Source organism: Rhinatrema bivittatum, chromosome 16 (genome assembly GCF_901001135.1).
Source record: "Rhinatrema bivittatum chromosome 16, aRhiBiv1.1, whole genome shotgun sequence".
NCBI classification, from domain to species: domain Eukaryota; kingdom Metazoa; phylum Chordata; class Amphibia; order Gymnophiona; family Rhinatrematidae; genus Rhinatrema; species Rhinatrema bivittatum.
Genome location: NC_042630.1, coordinates 32,027,648 through 32,054,745, shown reverse-complemented (window position 1 = coordinate 32,054,745; position 27,098 = coordinate 32,027,648). Strand labels below are relative to the sequence as shown.

At 48.7% G+C, this 27,098-nt stretch overlaps 2 protein-coding genes across 11 annotated transcripts in view; both read right to left on the bottom strand.

Annotated features, from left to right (window-relative positions):
- ITGA10 (integrin subunit alpha 10) overlaps positions 1 to 26,040 on the bottom strand; it is a 75,584-nt gene extending 49,544 nt beyond the window's left edge. For 2 of the 10 annotated variants that reach the window (XR_003852989.1, XM_029580215.1), the window contains exons 1-2: positions 19,385 to 20,358; positions 9,533 to 9,704 (exon numbers count right to left, since the gene is read on the bottom strand). The gene's annotated coding sequence lies outside the window, so the exon portion shown is untranslated. Of the gene's footprint in view, positions 1 to 9,532; positions 9,705 to 10,301; positions 10,744 to 11,180; positions 13,201 to 19,384; positions 20,359 to 24,348; positions 24,816 to 25,719 lie in introns of those variants that run through there. The other 8 variants (XM_029580223.1, XM_029580222.1, XM_029580218.1 and 5 more) reach the window with 8 other exon arrangements.
- LOC115077484 (toll-like receptor 2) lies at positions 6,228 to 8,747 on the bottom strand. The gene has a single exon (XM_029579774.1). The coding sequence runs from the start codon at positions 8,745 to 8,747 to the stop codon at positions 6,228 to 6,230; it is 2,520 nt and encodes an 839-aa protein (XP_029435634.1).
- Positions 26,041 to 27,098: the final 1,058 nt, after the last annotated feature.

The following is a 27,098-nucleotide window of genomic DNA, read 5'->3' as shown; positions in this document are numbered from 1 at the left end:
CGCCACAGTGGATCCCCAGTAACTGGGGTTTCTTAAAAAGTGTTTTTCAACTCAATCAGAGACCGCTGGGAGATATAAGAACTGGGGGAGGTTACGGAGGGGCAGACAATCACTCAAATGTGATCAAACTTAGGCAAGTGTGAGACTCTCTCTCTCTTCAGCACATCTGTGAATCCGTATAGTGCTGCGTGCATCTCGTAGTGCTACAGAACTGGCCAGCAGAGCACTCATTAGTTCCTTGGAGTTGACTGGTTAGGAGCATTGGGCCTCATTCTGGGCCCAGAGCACAGCCAGCAAAGAAACTCCAGTGAACAAGGATCAGGGCACAGATGGGACTTGCTTATTTTTCCCTCTTGGGAAGTGATGGGATATATTGACAATTGTGTCCCCTTTAGTTATTTGGCCAGGAAGAGATCCATCCACTGCTCTGCCCACTTAATCTTGCAGAGATATTAACGATATGCACTCTGTCCTTGCATACGACGAGGGTCCCAGGAAACAAAGACTATTCCGTAGTAGGGAGGGTCCCAGGAAACAAGAATCCCTGTTACTGATCTACTCTTCTTGGTTGCTACTCTTGCATGCGACGATACACTGCCTGTAAATTAGGGATGTGCATTCGTTTCATTTGTTTCCTATACAAGCATGTAAAATTAAACGAATGAAACGAATGCACATCCCTAACGTGTATGTTGTCCTCTGCAAGTTCTCTCAAAGATTTGATGGGATATATCCTCATCTTCCTATATATCGTATCTACACTGTTCCCAGCCTTGTATCTCACTTGTGTCACATCCAGTGCCTTGTCACGGTGCAGGCCTCAGGGGCCACCGACACAGAACCCTTGCTATAAGCCGTATCAAACAGTACCAAGTTTAAAAGGCTAACCTTCCAGGGAAGTGGGATTGCTGGCAGTGCGGAGACAGAGTAGGCATATGCTCCTGGTCTCTGCAATTGCACCTCCTCATCCTCCCCTGAATACACAGGAAGATTAGTTGAGGGGACAGGAAGTGCAGGCTCACCGTGCCTCCGCCCTGCTGGACTGGCCGGGTCCGCTATTCTGAGAGAAGCCTGAAGGAGATGGAGAGAAACCAGGTGAGAGAGTTGGTGAGGGAGCATGAGAGAAGGATCCAAGGGCAGGGGAAGATGGAGAGGACCCTGGTGAGAGAGGAGGAAATGAAATGAAAGCGGATGCGACACGGCGAGGTGCCACGCAGGCGACTGGGAGAAGCCTGAACCAGGATTGGGTCAGTCTGCCCCTCCCCCAAATCCCCCATAACTTGGAGCTAACCTGGTGACCCTAATTTTGGGTCCAGATCAAATGATCTTATCAAGTGAGGGCTCGGAGGCTGCAGAGCCCGAGAGCCTTCAGAAAAGCATGGAAGGGCTTGGAGACTCCTAGACTGTGGTGACCGCAGACAAAAGCAAGGCCCACTGCCAGGTGCTGGTCACCGATGAGGGCCGGGCAGGGACTTTCCTCGACCCAGGTTTTCTCCCCGTGTGTGCTGAACCCAGACATGGTGTCTCCTGTGAGGCTGGACGGCACCCAGCAGGGTGGGGGGGGGGGGGGGAGGGGGAAAGGGTGCCGGCTAGTTCCACATGACCTGCCCTGCTTTCCTCCCTTTGAATCCATGCACTTCTAGTTCTGCTTTTCTTGGGGGGGCCTATTTCAGACCGTACAGAAAAATGCCCGGGAGAGGGGCACCAGCCCACTCTCCCACCGAAATAGTCAAAGAACTGCGCCCTGCATCCCGCAGGGAACACAGAAGAAAGGCCTGAACAAAATCACAAAGATGTGACGCAGCTGACCAAAGAGGTACACTCCCCGCGCAGAGGCTAGGGAGAAAGACGAGGGGGGGGGGGGGGGGGGGGGGGGAAAGGGTGCCGGCTAGTTCCACATGACCTGCCCTGCTTTCCTCCCTTTGAATCCATGCACTTCTAGTTCTGCTTTTCTTAGGGGGCCTATTTCAGACCGTACAGAAAAAATGCCCGGGAGAGGGGCACCAGCCCACTCTCCCACCGAAACAGTCAGATAACCGTGCCCTGCATCCCGCAGGGAACACAGAAGAAGGCCTGAACAAAATCACAAAGATGTGACGCAGCTGACCAAAGAGGTACACTCCCTGCGCAGAGGCTAGGGAGAAAGACGAGGGGGGGGGGGGGGGGGGAGGGGGAAAGGGTGCCGGCTAGTTCCACATGACCTGCCCTGCTTTCCTCCCTTTGAATCCATGCACTTCTAGTTCTGCTTTTCTTAGGGGGGGGAGGGGGGGGGATCTGAACTACAAATCCCTGCATGCAGTGGGGCAAAACTGGGAGTGGATAGGCTGACTTGGAGTAAGGGGATGACCCAAGTACCATTTCATCTTAAAACAAATGCACCAGCAACGCAGCACACCTGGCTCAAAGGAATAAATTCTGATATTTTGTGGGTATTCATCTATTCTGTATGTTTCTCTCCTTTATAAAGTGTAAAAACTTTGAAAAATTCAAAATGTTTTATCAGCAAGCTAAACATACAGTACAATTGGTTTATAAAACAAACAATTTTACAAGCTGCTCTTGTTTTGGTTTTTAAAGAAAAGACCAGAAGAGAGAGCACAAGCCAAGGGGCTCCCATCTGAAGCCTTAACAGTTTCTACAGAAACACAGGGATTAAGATGTGGCACAATGTTATTCCGGCAAACCCGAGTAAACAGGAATCCAAAATGGATTAGAGAACAGCTGCATTACTCATCTCCCCTGAAACACATCACCCAGCGGGGAGCTCAGCTTTACTTCTAAGCTAAAACATTCATCTGAAAAGATGTGGTGTGCTGTTTTTATCAGGACTACAAGCTTTATTTTGAAAAAATCTTTTCCCTTGTGGGATGGGATAAATTCAAGGAGGGCTCAGGGGATGGGAGCAGGGATATAGAGCCTGTCACCTCTAGGACTGGAGGGCTCAGGGGATGGGAGCAGGGATACAGAGCCTGTCACCTCTAGGACTGGAGGGCTCAGGGGATGGATGCAGGGATACAGAGCCTGTCACCTCTAGGACTGGAGGGATCAGGGGATGGGAGCAGGGATACAGAGCCTGTGACCTCTAGGACTGGAGAGCTCAGGGGATGGACACAGGGATACAGAGCCTGTGACCTCTAGGACTGGAGAGCTCAGGGGATGGACACAGGGATACAGAGCCTGTGACCTCTAGGACTGGAGAGCTCAGGGGATGGACACAGGGATACAGAGCCTGTGACCTCTAGGACTGGAGGGCTCAGGGGATGGGAGCAGGGATACAGAGCCTGTCACCTCTAGGACTGGAGGGCTCAGGGGATGGGAGCAGGGACACAGAGCCTGTCACCTCTAGGACTGGAGGGCTCAGGGGATGTGAGCAGGGATACAGAGCCTGTCACCTCTAGGACTAGAGGGCTCAGGGGATGGGAGCAGGGATACAGAGCCTGTCACCTCTAGGACTGGAGGGCTCAGGGGATGGGAGCAGGGATACAGAGCCTGTCACCTCTAGGACTGGAGGGCTCAGGGGATGGGAGCAGGGATACAGAGCCTGTCACCTCTAGGACTGGAGGGCTCAGGGGATGGGAGCAGGGATACAGAGCCTGTCACCTCTAGGACTGGAGGGCTCAGGGGATGGGTGCAGGGATACAGAGCCTGTCACCTCTAGGACTGGAGGGATCAGGGGATGGACACAGGGATACAGAGCCTGTGACCTCTAGGACTGGAGGGCTCAGGGGATGGATGCAGGGATACAGAGCCTGTCACCTCTAGGACTGGAGGGATCAGGGGATGGGAGCAGGGATACAGAGCCTGTGACCTCTAGGACTGGAGAGCTCAGGGGATGGACACAGGGATACAGAGCCTGTGACCTCTAGGACTGGAGAGCTCAGGGGATGGACACAGGGATACAGAGCCTGTGACCTCTAGGACTGGAGAGCTCAGGGGATGGACACAGGGATACAGAGCCTGTGACCTCTAGGACTGGAGGGCTCAGGGGATGGGAGCAGGGATACAGAGCCTGTCACCTCTAGGACTGGAGGGCTCAGGGGATGGGAGCAGGGACACAGAGCCTGTCACCTCTAGGACTGGAGGGATCAGGGGATGGGAGCAGGGATACAGAGCCTGTGACCTCTAGGACTGGAGAGCTCAGGGGATGGACACAGGGATACAGAGCCTGTCACCTCTAGGACTGGAGGGCTCAGGGGATGTGAGCAGGGATACAGAGCCTGTCACCTCTAGGACTAGAGGGCTCAGGGGATGGGAGCAGGGATACAGAGCCTGTCACCTCTAGGACTGGAGGGATCAGGGGATGGGGGCAGGGATACAGAGCCTGTCACCTCTAGGACTGGAGGGCTCAGGGGATGGGAGCAGGGATACAGAGCCTGTCACCTCTAGGACTGGAGGGCTCAGGGAATGGGAGCAGGGATACAGAGCCTGTCACCTCTAGGACTGGAGGGCTCAGGGGATGGATGCAGGGATACAGAGCCTGTCACCTCTAGGACTGGAGGGATCAGGGGATGGGAGCAGGGATACAGAGCCTGTGACCTCTAGGACTGGAGAGCTCAGGGGATGGGCGCAGGGATACAGAGCCTGTCACCTCTAGGACTGGAGGGCTCAGGGGATGTGAGCAGGGATACAGAGCCTGTCACCTCTAGGACTGGAGGGATCAGGGGATGGGAGCAGGGATACAGAGCCTGTCACCTCTAGGACTGGAGGGCTCAGGGGATGGGAGCAGGGATACAGAGCCTGTCACCTCTAGGACTGGAGGGTTCAGGGGATGGGCACAGGGATACAGAGCCTGTCACCACTAGGACTGGAGGGCTCAGGGGATGGGAGCAGGGATACAGAGCCTGTCACCTCTAGGACTGGAGGGCTCAGGGGATGGGAGCAGGGATACAGAGCCTGTCACCGCTAGGACTGGAGGACTCAGGGGATAGGGGCAGAAATAGAGAGCCTGTCATCTGTAGGAAATTAGAGGACTGTTTAACAATGACCTTTAAATAACCATGCAAAGGTTATGGAGTAGAGATAAATAGGGCAATCACACACCTGTAACATTACAGAGAACTGACCCAGGACTGTGGAGCAGGTACAATAAAGGGGTTATGCACTGTATCTCTTATCTAAGAGTAAGGTTACTCTCCTGCGTTAGAGGTGGGAGCTTTCTCTTTCTAAAGTGCATCCATGGTGAGGCATCCTTATTCTTCCTAAAAAAAATATATACTCGGAGCAGAGAAAGACTCTGAAACGTCCTCCTCTTTTCTGTTATTAATACTGACACTGCTTCCCCTTCGATGGGGGAACTCAGGAGGCAGGCAAAGGGCGTCTTGAGACATCACTACCAGCCCATGCGGAGAACGGGTTTGGCATCCAGAGCTATCAGAGGAACGTCTTGTGGTATGGGCATATTCCCTCTTACTGCGCTACGAAGGACCATGTTTTTTTGGCTTTTAAATTCAACATCTGCTTTTTAAATCAGAACTACAAGGGATGGTGTAGTGGTTACAGTAAAGGGCGGAGCAGCAGGGAAGCTCAGAGTTCAAATCCCACCCCCACCCCATGACATTCCTTGTGACCTTGGGCAAGTCACTTTATCTCCTGCTGCCTTAGACAGTAAGCTCTTTGGGGAAGGGACTTATTGCATCTGACTTAATAATACCGTTAGCCACTTAGAGCATTAGGTAGAAAGACAGGCTAAACATATTTTTATTACAACTCCATGCCTGTCCTGGAGATAAAGCTGGGCCTGGATCAGCCCACTGGCAAAAATCAGAGCCAGGGCATGACCCCAGATTGCAGCCGGAGGCAGCTCAGTATGATAAAGTAATAGCTCTGCTTAGTGCAAAGAGTTAGTGCGGAGTAAATACTTCTGCTTAGAACACTTGTATGAACAACACGTTGACGTAAACATGGCTTAGACGTGTGCGATCCATGCCGAATCCAACCTCCAATGAGTGGAGTCCACCATGTCAAAATACTTGGCCGGTTATCATGAAGAAAAGCCAAACAAGCAGCAGAACACCAGGAAGAGGCAGGGTCTCCGCGCTGCAGGCTTGGAAGTAAACAGCAGAAAGGGGAAATGCTCCTGGGCCGGTGCTCTGGGCATATAAAATACCATCCACAGTGTACACTGCAGGGGAGTCCTCCCCTCCCCACCCCCCCACCCCCAACCTATATACTGATTAATAACCAGCTTCAAGCAAATAAATAGAAGATTTAGGCAGGGGTCCTCAAGCTCAAACATCTGGGGAGAAGCCAGAAGGGGGGTCGCCAAACGAAGGGTCCATGTTCCCGGAGACAGTTGGCAGCTCGAGGACCGCGCTCTCATTCACCAGAGAGAAGCTGCCTTGGGCCCTTGGGTTCACCAAGGCTTTCCCCAGCACATTTTTCAGCTGCATCCAGAAGAAGGGCTGCCTGCCGGGCTCCGAGGGCCATTCCAGGTAGGTCTTGTTGCTGAGCATTTTCCGCAGCCGGCAGAACTTGTGGGGCAAGGAGTCCAGGCTGATGCTCTCCTTGACCACCAGGATGACGTCCTCGAACGCGTGGCCAATGGCCCTCTGGTGGGCGAAGTACAGCTCGTAGTTGCACCACTCGCTGTTGACAAAGTTCCGGGAGAGCACTAGGATGACCTTCCGGCTCTTTTCGATGTTTTCGATGATGTTGTCGATGATCCACTTGCCCGGCAGGAAATCCCTTTCGTGGATGCAGATACTGTAAGGGGGGCTGGAGTTTTCCAGGCGGTAAAGGAGCTCCCCTCTTACCCAGTCTGCATCCGAGTGGCTGTAGGAGACAAAAGCATGGTAGGTATAAGCTCTAGTTGACTTGTCCTGGCGAGAGCGGTACTTGGCCTGCACAATCTGGCAAGTGGCTTTCAGATACCAAGGGATGTCAAACTTCCAGCAAAGCAGCATGCACAGGATGACCACAGCGGCCGTCACAGAGACAGAAATTGCAACAACTAAAGTGACATCGCATTCAAGCCGGCCAGGGGAGAAAAGCTCTACCCTGGTGTCAAGGAGGGCTTGCGGGTGGTAGCATGAATAGCCCTGAGGCCAGTCCAGAAGCTGGAGTTGCCCAGTTTGCAGAGTCTTTTTTATAAAGCCGTTGAGGTCACAAGTGCAGTGATAAGGGTTGTTCCCCGCTTTTAACCTAATCAGCTGGGGCATATTATCAAAGGAGCCGGTGCTGATGACACCAAAGGAATTCCCATCCACTGCCAACACTTGAAGGCTGAGACTCTTCCAGTTGGAAGGGATAAATTTGATTTTGTTGCTGCTGAGCCAAAGTTCGGTTAGGTTATGGGTCTGGCTGAAGTACTCCATGTCCAACCGTTCCAGCTGAGAGTTGGACATGTCTAGGTAATGTAGACCTGTAGGCAGGCATTTGAATACATTTCTGTTGACCGCATTATATTGTAGGATGAGGGTGGTGATTGATGGATTCCAGATGCAAGATTCATTCAGGGCTCCGAGGGAATTATAGCCAAGATCGACATAGGTAAGATTAGGCCACTTAGTGGTCAGCAGAGCAATAGCTTTCAGGCTGGTCAACTGGTTGTTGCTAGCAATGAACATTTTCATTTTGGGCATTATGTTTCGGTAGTTACACGATGGATTGTAGATGTACTCATCTATGAGACGGTTGTTGGACACATTGAGAAGAACCACATTTTTCATTTCATCCCAGGCATCACAGGGGACAAAGTTGAAGTTGACATTGATAATGGAGAGGTTGGTGACTTGGTTGAACCAAGTGAATGTCCAGTCAAACCTCAGGATGTCAGGGTTACTGATATCCATCAGCGCCAAGTTATTCAGGGTCAAGTTATTGATCCTGATCTCAGAAATGGAGGAATTCAGTGACCTAGCAAAGTCTATGGCTACCAGGGCCAGGTTGGAGATCGAAGACTTCTGCACATTCAGCAAGGCCAAGCGCAGAAGGTTTTCGTTGAATTTGCCACGATAGAAAACGAGCGTCTTCACGTTGATACCTGCCAGTCCATCAAACAGGTCCAAGGAGTCAGTGTAGTAGATGAACTCAAACAGATTTCGGAAACGGAGGTATGCCAGGGATTTGTTTTGCAGGTCCTGCAGGATTTGACGAAGGGCCTTGGCATTGCTGTCCAAGGCAATGTCAAACCAAAGGGCACTGGTGTTCAGCACGGTGAAGGCCCCTTGTTCGTAACATGCCAGGCTGGAGGTGGTTTTCAGAGCAAACCTTTGCAAAGGAATATTTTTCAGGGGCTGGAAATCATTCTCGCGGACCACTCTGACCATCGGTCCCCCCATGGAGAGATCTTTCAGGCTCCCGAGGGTGTAAAAATCCTCATCAAGGGTCGAATAAGGATACAAATTGTTTGACATATCCAGTTTCTTCAGATTCCTCAGAGGCCTCAGAGCCGGCATAGGAATTTCAGGGAGAGAATTGTTGAAAATGTTGAGCTCCTCTAGAAGGACATTGGCCTTGAATGCGCTCTCCTCGATGGCCGAAAGGTTGTTATAACCCAAATTCAAACTCCGCAGCTGACTGAAGGCTGAAAAGTCCCTGCCGGTGACTTGCTGGAGTTTATTGTAGGAGAGATCCAGGCCCTCCAGCTGTGGGGGCAGCCCCTCGGGCACCTGCCTCAGGCCTTTGCCGGAACACCTAGCAAGCTTGCCATCGTCAGAGATGACGCAAGGTGCCTCACTCTTGCTGCTCTCTGGCAGTCCGAGGATCAGAAGACACAGTTGCAGCCATGTTTCGCTCGGTGAAAACATTTTGGGAAGCTGCACATTTTTTTTTTTTTAATCCGAAATTCCACTGGGGACAAGGAAGGGGGAAAAAAAAAATAAAGAAGCACAGATGTTACATGTGAGATAATACGGCACATCATACAGAGCATTAGACAGCACTGCTGAATAGTAGCAATGAAAGACCTCCTGCTGCACAGCAGACTGAGGTGCTCCTGACATACCTGTGCAGGTGAGAAGCTTTACATTATACCGGCACAGGTACAATCGTAGGGCTAAGTAGTTAAAAGATCTTAGCGATACCAACTAAGGAGTCTTTTGCTATATTCCTGCCAGGAAAAAAGCCCTTAGCTGTAGCCCCCTCTAAGTCAGGAACCATTAGCCATACTCCCACCTTAGCGATACACCTGCCGGTAACAAGAAGCCCTTAGCTACACCTTGGCAGGTATAAACTATCTTTCCTTAAATTCTCACCTAAAAAATATTTGCCTTTAGTTGCTAGCGCCCTCTGAAATACCTGAAGCTGCGCAGCAAAAGGGGGGGGGATTTTCCTCCAATGCCCCCCCCCCCCCGTGAGCGGTCACTACAGCAGCAATGTGGCCTGCTATATATAGGAGCCGCCCATCGCCCCTCTGCGGCTTCGATGCGCCCAGAAAACGATAGCCAGAAGGATCCCGGAGGTTCCTGACAGGCATGGAGAGCTGTATTACCTGCACGGGGGGAGGGGGAGGGGTGGCTGCTTATACCCCCCCAGGCCTGTGATTGATGATACAGCCCCGCACACTGGGAATTAACGCGGAGCGTCAGCGCACCTCTTGACTTTGATTCCAGCTGTCAGGCGAGTGACAAGACGTCCTCCCATATCCGCTCGCTCGGCAAAACGCACGTCCGTCGCGGTCCAGCAGACTCCCTAGGTGATGGGTGGGCCGTCTCGGCCGGTTTCGGTGGCATCTGGGTCTCCCATGCCGATGCAGTTGGGTCTGCCTGGACCAGAGGGGAAACAGCAACAATTAATACAATTTTAGCCCCTGAAGGAATACTTCTGCAAAAGACTCCCTCGGTTAACCCTGGACTCTTGGGTTGCAACTCTATCACTTTCAGGTCACAAGCTTTTAAAAATCCCTTTTTTTTTTTTTTTTTTTTTAAATTCCCAAATAAGTACATTGAAGTTTTGAATTTGCACCCTTTCTGGGGAAGGCTAAACAATAGATGAACAACAACGCAGGTGAACAGGCTGCGCGGATCGAAGCCAGGGACTCAGAGGTGCAGGCAGGTGAGCTTCTATCTGAAACCCTGCTTAGTTAAACTGGATGGTGAGGTTCCAGCTGCGTTCGCCCGCTTCACGATGACATCATCAGTGGGCGGGTTGCTGTCCGATGACATCAGAGCGGCGCGAGCCCGCCTCAAACCTCTGAAGCCCCCAGTCCAGGACCGAGATTTGGCACAAAAAAAGCCCAGCGGGCCACGGGGCATGCATGGCCTCTGTAACTCAGAAGCCCTCGGGGTAACCCAGCGACATACAAACAGCCTTCAAAGTTAACGAGTCAGTTAGTACAGGGCACGCTCCGGTCTTGTACTCACTCCTAGACGTGGCCTCTTTTCCCTTCTCGCCCTGCTCCACTCAGCTCTCGTCAGGAAGCCGTCCTGACAGTGCTTCCCGCCCATAATCGGACTAGGTTAATGCCGATCTTCCAGGCCGCGAAGGGTTAATGCTTACACAGCTGGCTGGGGGGACGGCTGCCCGGTGATTGCTGAGGAATCCCAGCGGGGGGAGGCTCTGGGGCCGCTTGTGCAAGGCGCACGGAATCTAACCCGGAACTGCGCCGAGGATTTTAGAAACCTCAAGGAGGCCATCTCTTCTGCTCCCCCTCCCTGCTTAAAATGTGTCAGACTGGTTGCATATTTCAGCAGCAAGGCACAAAAAAAACAAAAAACCTCAAAAAAACCTTTGGAAAGTAGTTTCTGGAGGGAGAACTTTTTAAATCCTTTCTAGGTTTGCTGACCCCCCCTTCCCCCCCTTTCTTGGGATATCCTCTGGTACTGGGATGCAAACTGAAAAAAAAAAACCCCAGGACTGGCCGAAAGGCACTGGTAATATTGTCAAGGATCAGAAGGCATCGTCTTTCTTAACGTTTCCTTGTGGCGTTGAATATTACTCGGTCAGGTAAAGGGTGAGAGGGTCCGCAGGCCTGCCTTATGAGACCACGAGCTTTCGTGCGCTGCTTAGAAGCCTTTTTCCCAGTGCTGGCGGTCACTGTGATGCTCCACCTGTGATCCCTGTACTGATGACATCGTCAGCCCTAGGCCGGCATTCCCTGATGATGTCACGGACAGGGGGGAGAACACAGGCCGAGATTCACAATCCGTTGCTACTCTGCAGTACCCGAGAACAGAGGAAAAGTTGCCTCTCTCCTTTTTTTTTTTTTTTCCCCCCAGTTAGTTAAGCTACACAGATCAAACCTTCACATTCACAATCCTACAACCATTACGGATTTGGCAGTCGCCCAGGAGACCCTCGTTTGGTCAGCATGGTTAAGGTCGGGAATCCTTACGGCTTGTGATACCCCATAAAGAAAGCTGTCAGAAGCAGATTTGTGCAACTGTTGCTATCCTGGCATCACAGATGGGTTAAATTAACTGCATTTTATTTCCTTCTGTGCACCTTGCAAGGTTTTGAGTGCTTGCAAGAGAAATTCAGGGTCAGTCACAGGTAAAGAATGTTTCCTCAGAGCAGCATAACCTCCAGATTCTGACCGTACCAGCCAACCAAAAGTACATCCAAACACTTTGTTGGAGGGGATCCCAGAAGACTGTCGTATTGCTGGTTGCTCCGATTTGATGTGGTTCCGGCTGAGAGGTGCCAGTCTAGGAACTGATTCCAGTCACCTTTTTGGTATTGTGCAACAGAGATGGACTGTGCCTGATGGCTCCCTGATGAGAGCCAGGCAAGCATGAGTGAAAAGATAAGGGACGGCCCCACAGAAAGGAAGAAACAGAAGACAAAGTCAATTAAAATGGGAGTGAACTTTTAAACTGCAAAGAGATACCCTTTCTTAGCTTTAACAGGGGTCACATTTTAGCAATTGGACCCAGCATTGTAACTTATCTCCTGGACCCAGAGCTGATCCAGTTTTGGCACGAGACCAAAAAATTCTCCTGTTGACCCTTCAGAAGAGAAGCCATCAGGCTCTGGTGCTAGTCCCTGCACCAGGGCCGGATTTAAAATGATGGCAGAGGACTGCCAGAAATCAGGGCGAAACGCGGCGAGTCCTAGTTTCAGGGCACCTTCAGAATTTGGCACCCTAAGCATGTGCCTGTGTTGCCTCTGCCTACACCTGGCCCTGCCCAGCCTCCAACCTTGCGGCTTCTCTTCCTGGCCCAGTTGGAGTGTGAACCCACTTCTCTCCACAAGCCCTGCAGCTGAATGAATAATCTGCTCAAACAAGTTTAGCAAGAATCCTGTCATTCGCCACCATGAAAGCAGAAAAGGTATCGGAGGTATGTACGATTAAATGCCTGCTAGGAAAAGAGCGGTCTTCCTGTTTGCAATCAAAATATTTCCTGTGGAATTACAGCAGGCCTGAGGCCAGCAAAAGTGAACTTTTATTTTTCCTAATTATAAAAAAACCACATCTGTTTCAATCTGCAGGTAAAATGTAGACATTTCAAGTTTTTCCTGCTTGGTGGTACTATGGAGCCAAACCAACCATGGTGCCGCTGGAATGTTTGTCATCAAAAAAGCATGGCAAAAGCACCCCAGCTATATTCAAAGCATGTGAATAGTCTGAAACAGCTGAGAAGTGACTTTTGCTGTGAGGATTATTTAAAAAAAGACCCTGGCAAATGTGGCTTTAACACAAGAAACATTTGTTTGTTCCTTTTATCAAAATGTAAACTGAAGAAAAAAAAAAGCCCATGAGAAATAAAAACAGTTTTGAAGAAATGAAAGAGAAAGGAGAATTATGAATATGACCAGTGGGGAGGTGAAGAAGAGGCAATTATTTGGTAAACTTATATCTTAAGGAAAACACAAGGGACCTGCCATAGCAGATTCTACTTTTATACTCTCCTGTCCCTTGACAGAAAGTTACTGGGCACTGCACGGCAGGCTGGTAGGGAACGGCAGGCGACAACTTCAAAATCACTGTGTGCTTTTTTGCAGAAGCTCCTAGAGGAGTCGCATGCACAGCAGGAGCTGGATGGAGTACATGGGGCATCCCCTTGTATCAGCCGCTGTCCCTGCCTATCACCACTGGGGCCAGGGACACCTCTCTCTTTTCCCACCTGCCCCCATTATGCAAAATTTCAAATGATGATACCAGTGAGGGAAAAAAAGGCATTTTGAACAAATTCTGAAGTCAATTCATGGGATAGAAGGCAATGTCCTTTCGTGGATTACAAACTGGTTAAAAGACAGGAAACAGGGAGTAGGATTAAATGGTCAATTTTCTCAGTGGAAAAGGGTAAACAGTGGAGTGCCTCAAGGATCTATACATTTATAAATGATCTGGAAAGGAATACGACGAGTGAGGTTATCAAATTTGCGGATGAAACAAAATTATTCAGAGTAGTTAAATCACAAGCGGATTGTGATACATTACAGGAGGACCTTGCAAGACTGGAAGATTGGGCATCCAAATGGCAGATGAAATTTAATGTGGACAAGTGCAAGGTGATGCATATAGGGAAAAATAACCCTTGCTGTAGTTACACGATGTCAGGTTCCATATTAGGAGCTACCACCCAGGAAAAAGATCTAGGTGTCATAGTGGATAACACATTAAAATCGTCAGCTCAGTGTGCTGCAGCAGTCAAAAAAGCAAACAGAATGTTAGGAATTATTAGGAAGGGAATGGTTAATAAAACAGAAAATGTCATAATGCCTCTGTATCGCTCCATGGTGAGACCACACCTTGAATACTGTGTACAATTCTGGTCGCCGCATCTCAAAAAAGATATAGTTGCAATGGAGAAGGTACAGAGAAGGGCAACCAAAATGATAAAGGGGATGGAACAGCTCCCCTATGAGGAAAGGCTGAAGAGGTTAGGGCTGTTCAGCTTGGAGAAGAGACGGCTGAGGGGGGATAAGATAGAGGTCTTTAAGATCATGAGAGGTCTTGAACGAGTTAATGTGACTCGGTTATTTACACTTTCAGATAATAGAAGGACTAGGGGGCATTCCATGAAGTTAGCATGTGGCACATTTAAGACTAATCGGAGAAAATTCTTTTTCACTCAACGCACAATAAAGCTCTGGAATTTGTTGCCAGAGGATGTGGTTAGTGCAGTTGGTGTAGCTGGGTTCAAAAAAGGATTGGATAAGTTCTTGGAGGAGAAGTCCATTAACTGCTATTAATCAAGTTTACTTAGGGGCAGATTTTCAAAGGGTTAAGCGTGTAACATACGTAAAAGCTGCCCCAAGCTACCCCTGCGCGTGCCGAGCCTATCTTGCATACACGCGTATGTCCCGGGGCTTCAAAAAAGGGGCGGGAAGGGGGCGTGGTGGGGGTCCAGGGGCGGGACCGAGGCCGCCTTCGTTGCGGCCGTGCCTGGGAATGGCGCGCTGGCAGAGGCAGGAGTAACTTCTGCAACAAAGGTCAGGATGGGGGTTTAGGTAGGGCTGGGGGGCGAGTTAAGTAGGGGAAGGTGGGGGGTGGCGGAAGGAAAGTTCCCTCCGAGGCCGATCCAATTTTGGAGTGGAACTGGGAAAGCCATCGGGGCTCCCTTAGGGTTCGGCACACGCAAGGGGGTGCACAATTGTGCACCTTGCGCGCACCGACCCCGGATTTTATAACATGCACGCGGTAGCGTGCGCATGTTATAAAATTGGGCGTAGATTGGCGTGAACAAATCTACGCCCACGTGAATTTTTTAAGATCTGGCCCTTAGGGAATAGCCACTGCTATTAATTGCATCAGTAGCATGGGATCTTCTTAGTGTTTGGGTAATTGCCAGGTTCTTGTGGCCTGGTTTGGCCTCTGTTGGAAACAGGATGCTGGGCTTGATGGACCCTTGGTCTGACCCAGCATGGCAATTTCTTATGTTCTTATGATCATCTGCCTTAACTTGTTCTCATGTCTATTCCTGAGATGATATTAGCTCAGGAGTGGCCAACTCTGGTCCTCAAGAGCCACACATGGGCCTGGTTTTCAGGATAGCCATAATGAATATGCATGAGATGTATCTGCATGCACAGCCTCCATGGTATGCAAATCTCTCCCCTGCATAAACAATTCTGACCCTCAAGAGTTGTTTACCCATCAGCTAATTAAATCAGGGATGCAATTGTTCTGATCATCATCAGACTCCCCCATGCAAGCTTCATACCTCTACATGCTAAACATGAATACAGTGTGAACAACTTTAGGGTATCCTGCTAAAGACTTTTTTTTTAAAAACAGAGGTGTATGGCTATATTACGGAATGCACACCTTATATTCCCCCAAAAGTGGAAAACTACAGGAAACAAAATCTATCTGGAAAAAAGAGAAGAGAGCTAGGAATAAGACCCAACAGGGCAGTAACAGACTGAAGAAAAAGCAAAGCTGATATTGTGAGGGCCTGAGGCAGTTTAGATGCTTTAAATGTGTTGGAAATTGGTAGAGCGAATATTTTTGAGTGGTTTCTAGGAAGTTTCGAGCAGTCACAAGCCCGGGGGCAAGTTATACACAGGGAGGTCCACTTCACTGGAACGCAGAAAGTCAGTCTGGTCTATGGGTGCCCATCCGGCCTGCATTATTGAACCCTGAACTCTGGCCTGGAATCAAACCCAGGTCTTTTGCAATCCACAACCTGTGCTAGCCACCAGGCCGGCCCTGTCTGCTTCTTACCCTAATTAAGCTGTGGCAGCAAAATGCAGAATAGCAGAGATTTTCAAGGCAAATTGCAGGGTGCCCCGCAGCCTGACGCACACCTGCTGACAGAACGCATGCCAAAAAAAAATAAAAGCCTCAGAGGCTGTAACAGGGGTTCAGCAGATCCGGCTGGCGGGACCGGGCCGGGCGCCAGAGCTTTTCAGGAACTTCCTACTCCGAGCCCAACGCTGAACAATTCCTGGGCGGTGTGAATGGCTGAACATTGTTCTCACATGCCGCACCGAGAAATGAGAGCTGCTATGGGGGATTGGCACTTGTCTGGGAATTTTGGGTGAACCTCCAATGTTCACAGAAGTGAGGCCCTGGGTGCTACTGAGAGTAACTTTATTCTGGGGTGGGGGGGGCCTATGTGACGATACGGGAGTGAACGAACAGGTCCCCAGGGCTGCCACTTGGCTTCATGTCGTAAGGAGCAGGCTGATCCGGTTCTGGCTTTACCCCAGTGAATGCAGGGACTCGACGTTCTGATTCTCCCAAGAAAATCAGCGCCACAAGTTCCTCCGTGTTCTGCGATAAAGCCAGGAACAGATTACTCTGTTCCTTATGACATGAGAGCATGTATGTGGGAGAGTGAGAGAGAGCATGTGTGCTTGTGTGTGGGAGAGTGGGAGAGAACATGGGTATGGGAGAGTGAGAGAGCATGTGTGCTTGTGTGTGGGAGAGTGTGAGAGCATGTGTGGAAGAGAGAGAGCATGTGTGCTTGTGTGTGGGAGAATGTGAGAGAGCATGTGTGTGTGTGTGAGAGTGCGTGTGAGAGAGAGCATGTGTGCTTGAGTGTGGGAGAGTGTGAGAGACAGCATGTGTGCTTGAGTGTGGGAGAGAGAGAGCATGTGTGTGGGAGTGAGAGGGAGTATGTGTGCTTGTTTGTGGGAGAGTGAGAGAGTGAGAGAGAGAGCATGTGTGCTTGTGTGAGGGAAAGTGAGAGAGCATGTGTACATATGTGTGGGAGCATGAGAGCATGTTTGTGGGAGAGTGAGAGAGAGCATGTGTGCTTGTGTGTGGGAGATTGTGAGAGAGAGCATGTGTGCTTGTGTGAGGGAAAGTGAGAGAGAGCATGTGTACATATGTGTGGGAGCGTGAGAGCATGTTTGTGGGAGAGTGAGAGAGAGCATCTGTGTTTGTGTGTGGGAGAGTGTGAGAACATGTGTGCTTGTGTGTGGGAGAGTGAGAAAGAGCATGTGTGTGGGAGAGTGAGAGGGAGCAAGTGTGCTTGTGTGTGGGAGAGTGAGAGAGCATGTGTGCTTGTGTATGGGAAAGTGAGAGGGAGCATGTGTGTGAGAGAATGAGGGGAGCATGTGTGCTTGTGTGTGGGAGAGTGAGAGAGAGCATGTGTGTGGGAGAGTGAGAGGGAGCATGTGTGTGCATAACTACCCCAGTTCCTCTCTGCCTGCTAATCCATGACAATTTCAGAGCATCTGGAATTTAAAAGTTCCAAGGTACGGATAACAGAGAATTTTTAAAAAATCCTTATCTTAATTGTTGGGTGTTATTTGATGTGTCTGTTTTTAAATATTTTATTAATGTTTGGAAGATTTTTATTAAGAGTTTTTAATTATTGAATGTTATTCTATTCATTAATTGTTTTGAATTATTATTTTTATAGGTATGGTTTTGCTAATTTTATTTTATGAGGAATGGTAATGTTTCTGTTTTTTGCATTGTTGCAGTGCATACAGAATTTGGTTTGTTGCAGTTTTCAGTTCAGTTTTTGTCTGTACATTTCTATTTATACTGTATGGTCTCTTTATTCTGTATTTGAGGATCTATCTGTGTTTTGCATGTGTGACTGAAGTGAATTATTCCATTAGTGGGTAGTTCCTATGTAGGGATCTATGGCAGCTTGGCTTGTTCTGTTTTCTGAATAGGGGCTGTATTACTATTTTAGGCCTGGGGTAATATTTGTAGCATTAACTTGCAGAGGTAGGGTTGTTGCTGTTTGAGTGCTGGCAGTTAGTGCTGTTTGTACATAGAAATTATGTTTTTCTCGTGGCTCTCTGAGGGTCAAGCCCATGCCCAAGACGCATTACAACAGGCCTAATACCATATGAGTTCCAAACGTCTCTTGCTTTTTCGCAGGGTTTTCTGGTTGGCACCACAGCAGTGCATGTGAATATAATACAGATATTGTAAGTGATATTTTTACCTCAGAAGGCTGTGCTTTGAATGTTCTTTTTCGTGTAAAATGTGTATTATGAATGCATAATTTGTCATTGTGTGTGAGGAGGGTGTGATAGGGTGGGAGGGGTGGTGCAAGGCTGTAAAGATTTCCTAGGGCCTCTAATACCCTTGCACTAATACCCTGGCATTGTTGTCCTAACATTGAACAGAGTCTCCCACCTCGAGGTCTCGTGTGTTGTTTGATGGGCGAGGGCGCAGACTTTTGCTTGGCCGTAGGCGCCCGATGGCCTGGCCACGGCTCTGTGACATGGAGATGGGTGGCGACCCTACATGTCCCTGCTGTGAGTCTAAAAGGTGACCTGTGGTTAGGGTGGCGCGGGGCTGGCTCTTACGGAGGGGGAGGGGGAGCCCCCAGCACCACCACAGGGCCGGGCCCTTTCTATTACTCTGGCTTCGTGCAGCCCGTGTTACGCCTTTCCCTGGTTCTGTTCGTTTCTGGGGCGCAGCAGGAGTTTATTCTTCGGGGATCTGTACTAGAGATAAAACTGCTGAGATCTACAGCCCTCAAAGAAGCTGAACAATTAACTAGGAGCTTACTCGTTAGTTTAGTTTCTTGCAAGTGGCTTTAGCTGCAACTCCTGACAGTTACGAAGGTTTTTGTGACTGTTAAGTAATCGCTTTAGGTGTAACCAGTAATTGTGGCAAATTCTGTTTTCTTTAAAAGTTATTTTGACAAACCGCTTATCCAGTAGTTGTTACTAATTTCATTGTCTTGAATAATTATTAACTGTAAAGACAATCCTACCGCCCCACCTCCCACTGCAGACTGTAAAATATGGCAGGGAGTGTTTTTCACTCGTTCTGCTTCCTGAAGTCCTGAGCCATGAGGTCACCCATGAACCAGGATGCAATTTACGGCAACTGCTGGGTCTGGCTTCGCTTTTGTGGGATTTTTATTTTATTTTATTTTTTTTTTAACATTCTTCCTTCTGAGCCATTCCTGCCATTATGAACCGAAGTACATTAGGTGCTGCTGTGCTGATTGCCATCAGAACCCGCATGCTGGTGATGATTTGACGCACAGAAAGCATGAACACAGCATAGGAAGCTGGCGATAGGATTTTCGTCAGAGCCCAGTGTGGACATTGGACCGACAGGCATAAAGCACAAATACAGCACAGACAGCTGATCAGCAGATCTTGATCAGAGCCCCATACAAGCATCACACTGATATAGGTAAAGCATGAATACAGCATGGACAGCTGAAGAGCAGATCTTCATTAAAGCCCTATGTAGGCATCGCACTGAAACATGTAAAACGTGAATTCGGCAGAGACAAATGAAGAGTAGATCTTCATTGGAGCCCCTTGCAGGCTTCCCACTGATATACATAAGGTACGAATACAGCACGGACAGCTGTAGCTTAAGAATCTAAATGTAAAATTCTAGTTGTTGTATCTATATTAGCCAAACAAAGAGGGGAGGAGGAGGTGCGGAAGCGCAGGCTCATTAAGAGAGATTATTTTTAAACCAGGAACCATGATCACAAGGAGGAGAGGGAATGATAAAGTTCCTTAGTTACTGCATAGCCTGTGAGAGAGGAGAGGAGGGACAGGAGAGGCTACAAGCCTGTGAGAAGAAGAAAGACAGGAGAGGTGCAGAGCCTCTTACTGCCCAGCGTGTGTCAGCGGCTGCAGGCCCAGGGAAAGCCTCCCAGGGGATCCCCTCTACTCCACATCTGTTTCTTCTCCACTCTTCCTCGCTCAGTCCCAGGATAATCCACTGGGACCACTGCCCATTGCTGAATGGCTGCAGTCACTGGCAGTGGCTGGACGCAGTCGCTGCGCTGCTGGAGTCACTGGTCACACACCCTCTGTGCTGCTGGTGTCACTGGCCCCATAATCTCTGTGCTGCTGGAGTCACTGGTCACACACCCTCTGCGCTGCTGGTGTCACTGGCCCCATAATCTCTGTGCTGCTGGAGTCACTGGTCACACGCTGTCTGTACCAATGGTGTCACTGGCCCCATAATCTCTGTACTGCTGGAGTCACTGGTCACACGCTGTCTGTACCAATGGTGTCACTGGCCCCATAATCACCGTGCTGCTGGTGTTACTGGTCACACGCTGTCTGTACCAATGGTGTCACTGGCCCCATACTCTCCGTGCTGCTGGAGTCACTGGCCCCACACCCTCTGCGCTGCTGGTGTCACTGGCCCCAAACTCTCTGTGCTGCTGGAGTCACTGGTCACACACCCTCTGCGCTGCTGGAGTCACTGGTCACACGCTCTCTGTGCCACACGCTCTGTGCTGCTGATGTTACTGGTCACACGCTCTCTGTGCTGCTGGTGTTACTGGTCACACACCCTCTGTACCAATGGTGTCACTGGCCCCATAATCTCTGTGCTGCTGGAGTCACTGGTCACCCGCTCTCTGTGTTGCTGATGCTACTGGTGTTACTGGTCGCACACTTGCAGCTTTCTGGCACTGCCCAGGACTCTCTGCCTTTTTGTGCCTGTGCAGCGCTGGCAGGCAGTGTGAGGCAGCAGGGCTGTTCTCCTTCTCCTCCTCCTCCTTGGAGCCCCTGGCTGTCCTGGCTGGAGACGGCGTCCCCTTCTTGGCACCAGCCTTGCCTTCCACTTCATCTTTGCTCAGCATCTGTCAGCAGGATCCCAGCGCCTCCTCCTGCACCGCCCTGGGGCTGGCTCCTTCCTTATCCCTCCCCCCCCCCTCCCCGGCGGACCAACCTTTCCAACACTTTCAGCTCTGGAGGATGAGCCCGGGACCTAAAACCTGGGACACAGCGACTGGCGCTGCTCCTCAGTTCCCCCGGGGTGCACTAACACAGTGACCTGCTGGATTCTTGGGGATTTTTTTTCCAGTTATTTGCTGAGATTCAGCATTCTGCTTCTGGCATGTTTTACCTTTTTTTTTTTGTTTGTTTTGCTCCTTCGGATTTCCAGCTCAATCTGAACTGTTTTCTATTGAGCCAGGGCACCCTGAGCCTTCACTCACAGCTAACTGGAATCTTTATATATATATATATATATATATATATATATCCCCTCCCCAGCTTAGCCCGATCATGACTGCAGTAACAGGCCATAAACCCCAGTTCCCTCCGGAACTGGCTAACATGGACCCTCAGTTTGGCCACAGGTGGTCACCTCGTGCAATGGTTGAGCAGTCTCCCTCCCCAGCCACTAGGTGTCACCACTGAGCAATAAGTAATATCCTCCCCTCCCCCCCAGGGTTATGAGTGCTGCCTCCACAGCCCAGATCCTCTGCATGATAAAGCAACACTCTTGCCACTGACTCCCCCGAATGGCCGGATGGGGGGCTTTTTCAGGAAATTTATTTATTTTATTTATTTGCAATTTTTATATACCGACATTTGTTTAGTAACTTCACATCGGTTTACATAGAACATAAATTTGCAACCGTGCAACACAAACGGGGAAGCAACGGAGCTTTACAAATAACATTAACTGAGGGAGAAAACAAATTAAGAGGGGGGAGGGGGTGAGGGGAACAGGGGAAGATAACTGAGCATACATGAGATTACATAGGAGAATTGAGGGAGTTATAAATACATAATATACACCAAATTATATGCAAAAAATTATATATATACAAAAACTATATACAAAAAGGTATAAGTTAGATTGGGGTATTTGGAGCTTAGATGAAAAATGAATTATTGTATAAACATGTTAATAATTATTGCTTAATTAAAGGGGTGAAAGGAAAGAAATACTCGAAGCTGTTAGGCAAGGGGAGCTCCTTTCTATATCCAGGCGACAGGAGCTCTCCAAGGGCCAGCTGCTGGAAAACTCGGCCAGCAGAGGCACTGCTGCCCTAAATCGCTCTGCTTAAACCCAGGAGACACTTTGAAAATCTTAGAAACAGGGTCATAAGAACATAAGAAAATGCCATACTGGGTCAGACCAAGTGTCCATCAAGCCCAGCATCCTGTTTCCAACAGTGGCCAATCCAGGCCATAAGAACCTGGCAAGTACCCAAAAACTAAGTCCATTCCATGTTACCATTGCTAATGGCAGTGGCTATTCTCTAAGTGAACTTAATAGCAGGTAATGGACTTCTCCTCCAAGAACTTATCCAATCCTTTTTTTAAACCCAGCTACCCTAACTGCACTAACCACATCCTCTGGCAACAAATTCCAGAGTTTAATTGTGCGTTGAATGAAGAAGAACTTTCTCCGATTAGTTTTAAATGTGCCCCATGCTAACTTCATGGAGTGCCCCCTAGTCTTTCTATTATCCGAAAGAGTAAATAACTGATTTACATCTACCCGTTCTAGACCTCTCATGATTTTAAACACCTCTATCATATCCCCTCTCAGCCATCTCTTCTCCAAGCTGAAAAGTCCTAACCTCTTCAGTCTTTCCTCATAGGGAGCTGTTCCATTCCCTTTATCATTTTGGTAGCCCTTCTCTGTACCTTCTCCATCGCAATTATATCTTTTTTGAGATTCGGCGGCCAGAATTGTACACAGTATTCAAGGTGCGGTCTCACCATGGAGCGATACAGAGGCATTATGACATTTTCCGTTTTATTCACCATTCCCTTTCTAATAATTCCTAACATTCTGTTTGCTTTTTTGACTGCCGCAGCACACTGAACCGACGATTTCAATGTGTTATCCACTATGATGCCTAGATCTCTTTCTTGGGTAGTAGCACCTAATATGGAACCTAACATTGTGTAATTATAGCATGGGTTATTTTTCCCTATATGGATCACCTTGCACTTGTCCACATTAAATTTCATCTGCCATTTGGATGCCCAATTTTCCAGTCTCACAAGGTCTTCCTGCAATTTATCACCATCTGCTTGTGATTTAACTACTCTGAACATTTTTGTATCATCTGCAAATTTAATTATCTCACTCATTGTATTTCTTTCCAGATCATTTATAAATATATTGAAAAGTAAGGGTCCCAATACAGATCCCTGAGGCACTCCACTGCCCACTCCCTTCCACTGAGAAAATGGTCCATTTAATCCTACTCTCTGTTTCCTGTCTTTTAGCCAGTTTGTGAACCATGAAAGGACATCGCCACCTATCCCATGACTTTTTACTTTTCCTAGAACCCTCTCATGAGGAACTTTGTCCAACGCCTTCTGAAAATCCAAGTATACTATATCTACCGTTTCACCTTTATCCACATGTTTATTAACTCCTTCAAAAAAGTGAAGCAGATGTGTGAGGCAAGACTTGCCTTGGGTAAAGCCATGCTGACTTTGTTCCATTAAACCATGTCTTTCTATATGTTCTGTGATTTTGATATTTAGAACACTTTCCACTATTTTTCCTGGCACTGAAGTCAGGCTAACCGGTCTGTAGTTTCCCAGATCGTCCCTGAAGCCCTTTTTAAATATTGGGGTTACATTAGCTATCCTCCAGTCTTCAGGTACAATGGATGATTTTAATGATAGGTTACAAATTTCATTTTTTAGTTCCTTCAGAACTCTGGGGTGTATACCATCCGGTCCAGATGATTTACTACTCTTCAGTTTGTCAATCAGGTCTACCACATCTTCTAGGTTCACCATGATTTAATTCAGTCCATCTGAATCATTACCCATTACCCACATCATGTCTTCTTTCCTTTTTTTTTTGTTTTTAACTCTTTATTGAACAGACTTTTTCGGCAAACATCACATATGTACTTCCAAGGTACATCTTTTGCCTAGCATAGTACACTACTGCTTGGTTTACTTACACTACGATGAGACCACTGCAAATATTATGAAACTCCGCAGCAAGAATTCTTACTGGAAAAAGCAAAAAAGATCACATCACAGATACACTAGCCGAACTGCATTGGCTACCCATCGAACAAAGAGTTCAGTTCAAAGCACTTTGCACAATACACAAATTGATTCACGACGAAAAAGCGGAATGGCTGAACACAGCACTTCGAGTACATGTACCACATAGAAATTTAAGATCAGCCAACAAAGCTCTCTTAACCATTCCATCTGTGAAAACAGCAAGACTAACCCAGGTTAGGGAACGTGCACTATCTCTGGCCAGTCCCATATTATGGAACACAATGCCCCTCGATCTAAGACTCCAGAGAAATTATAAACTTTTCAAAACAAACCTCAAAACCTGGCTTTTCAAACAAGCCTTTTACAAAGAGAACGGCGCAGGCAAATAAATAAGGAAGAGCAGGCATAGAGCACTCAGATACCTACCTGGAAATTATTTGTATCCCACAGATAATCATAGCCAATAATCCGAAATGATGAAAATCAACCACATGTACTCTCCCATGAGAATTTCATCAATGAAATTCCGTGTCATAAACCATATAGTACTTAATGTTTATTTGTTACCGGATACTATTGGCACCCTCCTTGTAAAGTACCATCTTTCCTTTGCTATATGTGCCCTATTGTAAACCGTTATGATGGTAAATAACTTAATGACGGTATAGAAAAACTTTTAAATAAAAAATAAATAAATAAATAAAGGAAAGGAGCTCAGGGAATAACAGGTACAGAAGATCTATAAAGTGAATGGTACAGATCACAAACCTTTTCGTACTTATAAAATTCCCCTTTTAGGACAAAGTGCAACCTCTCTAGGTCGGCACTATCTCGTACCTGGGTCCGCCAGCAAACCAGAGCGGGAGCAGCTCTCCAGAAGGTTACGCAGCAGATTAACGCGCTGCCAGCAGCAGCTGACCCACTGATTTCCTGCACTTCTCCGGTACCAGGGGCCCATCCCGTTTTTCTAGGACACCAAGTAAAGGCCGAACATGTAGCGCAGGATCGACAACATCAGTGATTTCTTGCGGAATTTGGGACCGGGATGTTCTGAACCGAAGGACAAACCCACCAGGTGTGAATACAAGAACATCTCAGACCGCATCCCCTCCAGAAATCCGGACTCACGTCGGCAGAGAACTGGGCGTAAAACAGTGGAGTCCGGTAAGCCCCGGGAAGCAGACGGACCCATAAGCTTCTGTACATCTCGTGCAAACGGTATAAAATGATGGGCACCGTTCCATACAATATTCCAGGTCCTAGAATCAAGATTTAGGCCCAGATCCGCGTTCCAGGCGCCAGTTAATTTCTGGGACGTGACCTTGCCAAATTTATCAGCCAAGATACCCCGATACAGCGCGGCCATACCTTTATTTAAGAGGGCCCATGTCAGTGATAAAACTTCCCAAACCATTTAGGGGATGAATAGGCTGTGCCAAATCCATGTGCCCCTCCCCCCCCCGAGCCTGTTCTCAGTTGAAAGTAACAGGCTCGAGAACCCTGATCTAGCTCCTTGAACTCCAGAAAATCATTCTCGCCCCATAACTGCGCCATACAGTGCAAGCCCTCATCTCACCCCCCCCTTGCCTTCTTTCCGTTTTGACGATTTCTGTAGAGATTCAAACTCCCGCATATAAAAGAGGCGCTGGAAATCTGCGGTGGTTAACAGCATTCAGACATGAAGAAGGCTACATCCCTTGCAGGGAGAGATTATTAGCAGGCTGCTTGTTAATAAGTAATTCTGCAAGCATCAGTTAGGGATCCATCAGAATAAACAGCACATCTGACAGCAAAGCGATGATCTCAGACAGAACAAATCATCATTCCCCCCCTCCCTGTGTCACCTTCTCCAGACTGGTATGGGGGTAAGGAAAAGTTGTATTTTAATATTACTGGACAAAATTAGTTGTGCTCAGAGGCTCCCCCTGCTGTTCTGCACCCAGTAGATATTAACAAAAATATATATGGGGTTTTTTTCTCTGCTGTTTAAAGCTGGGTTCCCGATGGGGCTCTATCCCACTACTGACACCAATCAGGGAGCACATGTGCCTTGACATGAACCAGAGGAGGATTGGATCAGACATGCAGGAAAAAAAAAAACAGCTGTTGAAAAGTTTAGTCATGGCCTTCAGCACCAGCTTAGGTGCTGTCCAACACCTCCCATCCTAGCGCACATGAGATGTGTGCATGTACTGACTTTATACTCACCTTTTTAGAGTCCCACGCACAACGGGCAGACTGGAAATTAAAAGTCCACTGAAGTCCGACCTGGAGGCCACTCAAGACAACTTTGAATCCAGGCCCTGATGAATCGTGTCCCCTGCTGATGGACAGTAGCAGTTGTAAAGTCAATAGGGGACCGCAGACCAGATCCTTGTTATTACTGGTGTGAATGCTACAGTCCTGAGGTCAGTAGCTAGGGCTGGCTTCCTCCTTTCCAACAGGGATCTGGCCCTCTACATCGTTTTGACAGGTGAGAGACTTTCTCAAGGCTTCAGAGCTGTGATGGACACTGCCCTTACACCAGCTGCCTTCAGAAGTGGGGCTTTCTACGGGGCAGGGTGAAGGATATAGGTGCTAGGAAGGGAGGAGAAAGAGCCCTAGACTGTCATTGTTCTGAGATTGCCTGCGTCAGACCTACAAGAGCTCTGGTTTATCAGGGGAATGGCTGTTTGGAAAAGGTTATAACCACTGCCCTTAGGAGTCACATTAAGACCTGCACACAAAAGAAGCAAACAGTTGGGCTTTAATGAGATGTTTAATAGCCAGGGAGCCTGAAAGCAGGGCAGTTCAAATACTAGGGTACCTGATGTTCTCCGTTGCATAAGGAAGCAGGTACGCGATAACAGGAGTGTCTCTTTGTCAGAACACCTGATATGCACCGCCTGGATTCCCACACAAGAAGCTGCGAACACACTGCAGCCAGAATCAGTGATAAGATGAGATTTATTAAGACAATAGCAGAGAGTGCTGCATGGCAGGAATGAGGGTCTTTGGCAGAGCTGGTTGTGTGTGTGTGGGGGGGGGGCTCTCAGTACTGCAATAAGCAGGCAATATTATACTGGAATAGTAGGGGGTGCTGCAGGGCAGGAGTGAGGTGCATTGGCAGAGCTGTGTGTGGGGGTCTCAGTACTGGAATAGCAGAGGGTGCTGCAGGGCAGGAGTGAGGTGCATGGGCAGAGCGTGTGTGTGGGAGTCTCAGTACTGGAATAGCAGAGGGTGCTGCAGGGCAGGAGTGAGGTGCATTGGCAGAACTCTGTGTGGGGGTCTCAGTACTGGAATAACAGAGGGTGCTGCAGGGCAGGAGTGAGGTGCATGGGCAGAGCTGTGTGTGAGGGTCTCAGTACTGGAATAGCAGAGGGTGCTGCAGGGCAGGAGTGAAGTGCATAGGCAGAGCTGTGTGTGTGGGAGTCTCAGTACTGGAATAGTAGGGGGTGCTGCAGGGCAGGAGTGAGGTGCATTGGCAGAACTCTGTGTGGGGGTCTCAGTACTGGAATAGCAGAGGGTGCTGCAAGGCAGGAGTGAGGTGCATTGGCAGAGCTGTGTGTGGGGGTCTCAGTACTGGAATAGCAGAGAGTGCTGCAGGG

Coding starts and splice junctions, on each gene's coding strand:
- LOC115077484 (XM_029579774.1), bottom strand. CDS start 8,747: ATGTTTTCACCGAGCGAAACATGGCTGCAACTGTGTCTTCTGATCCTC.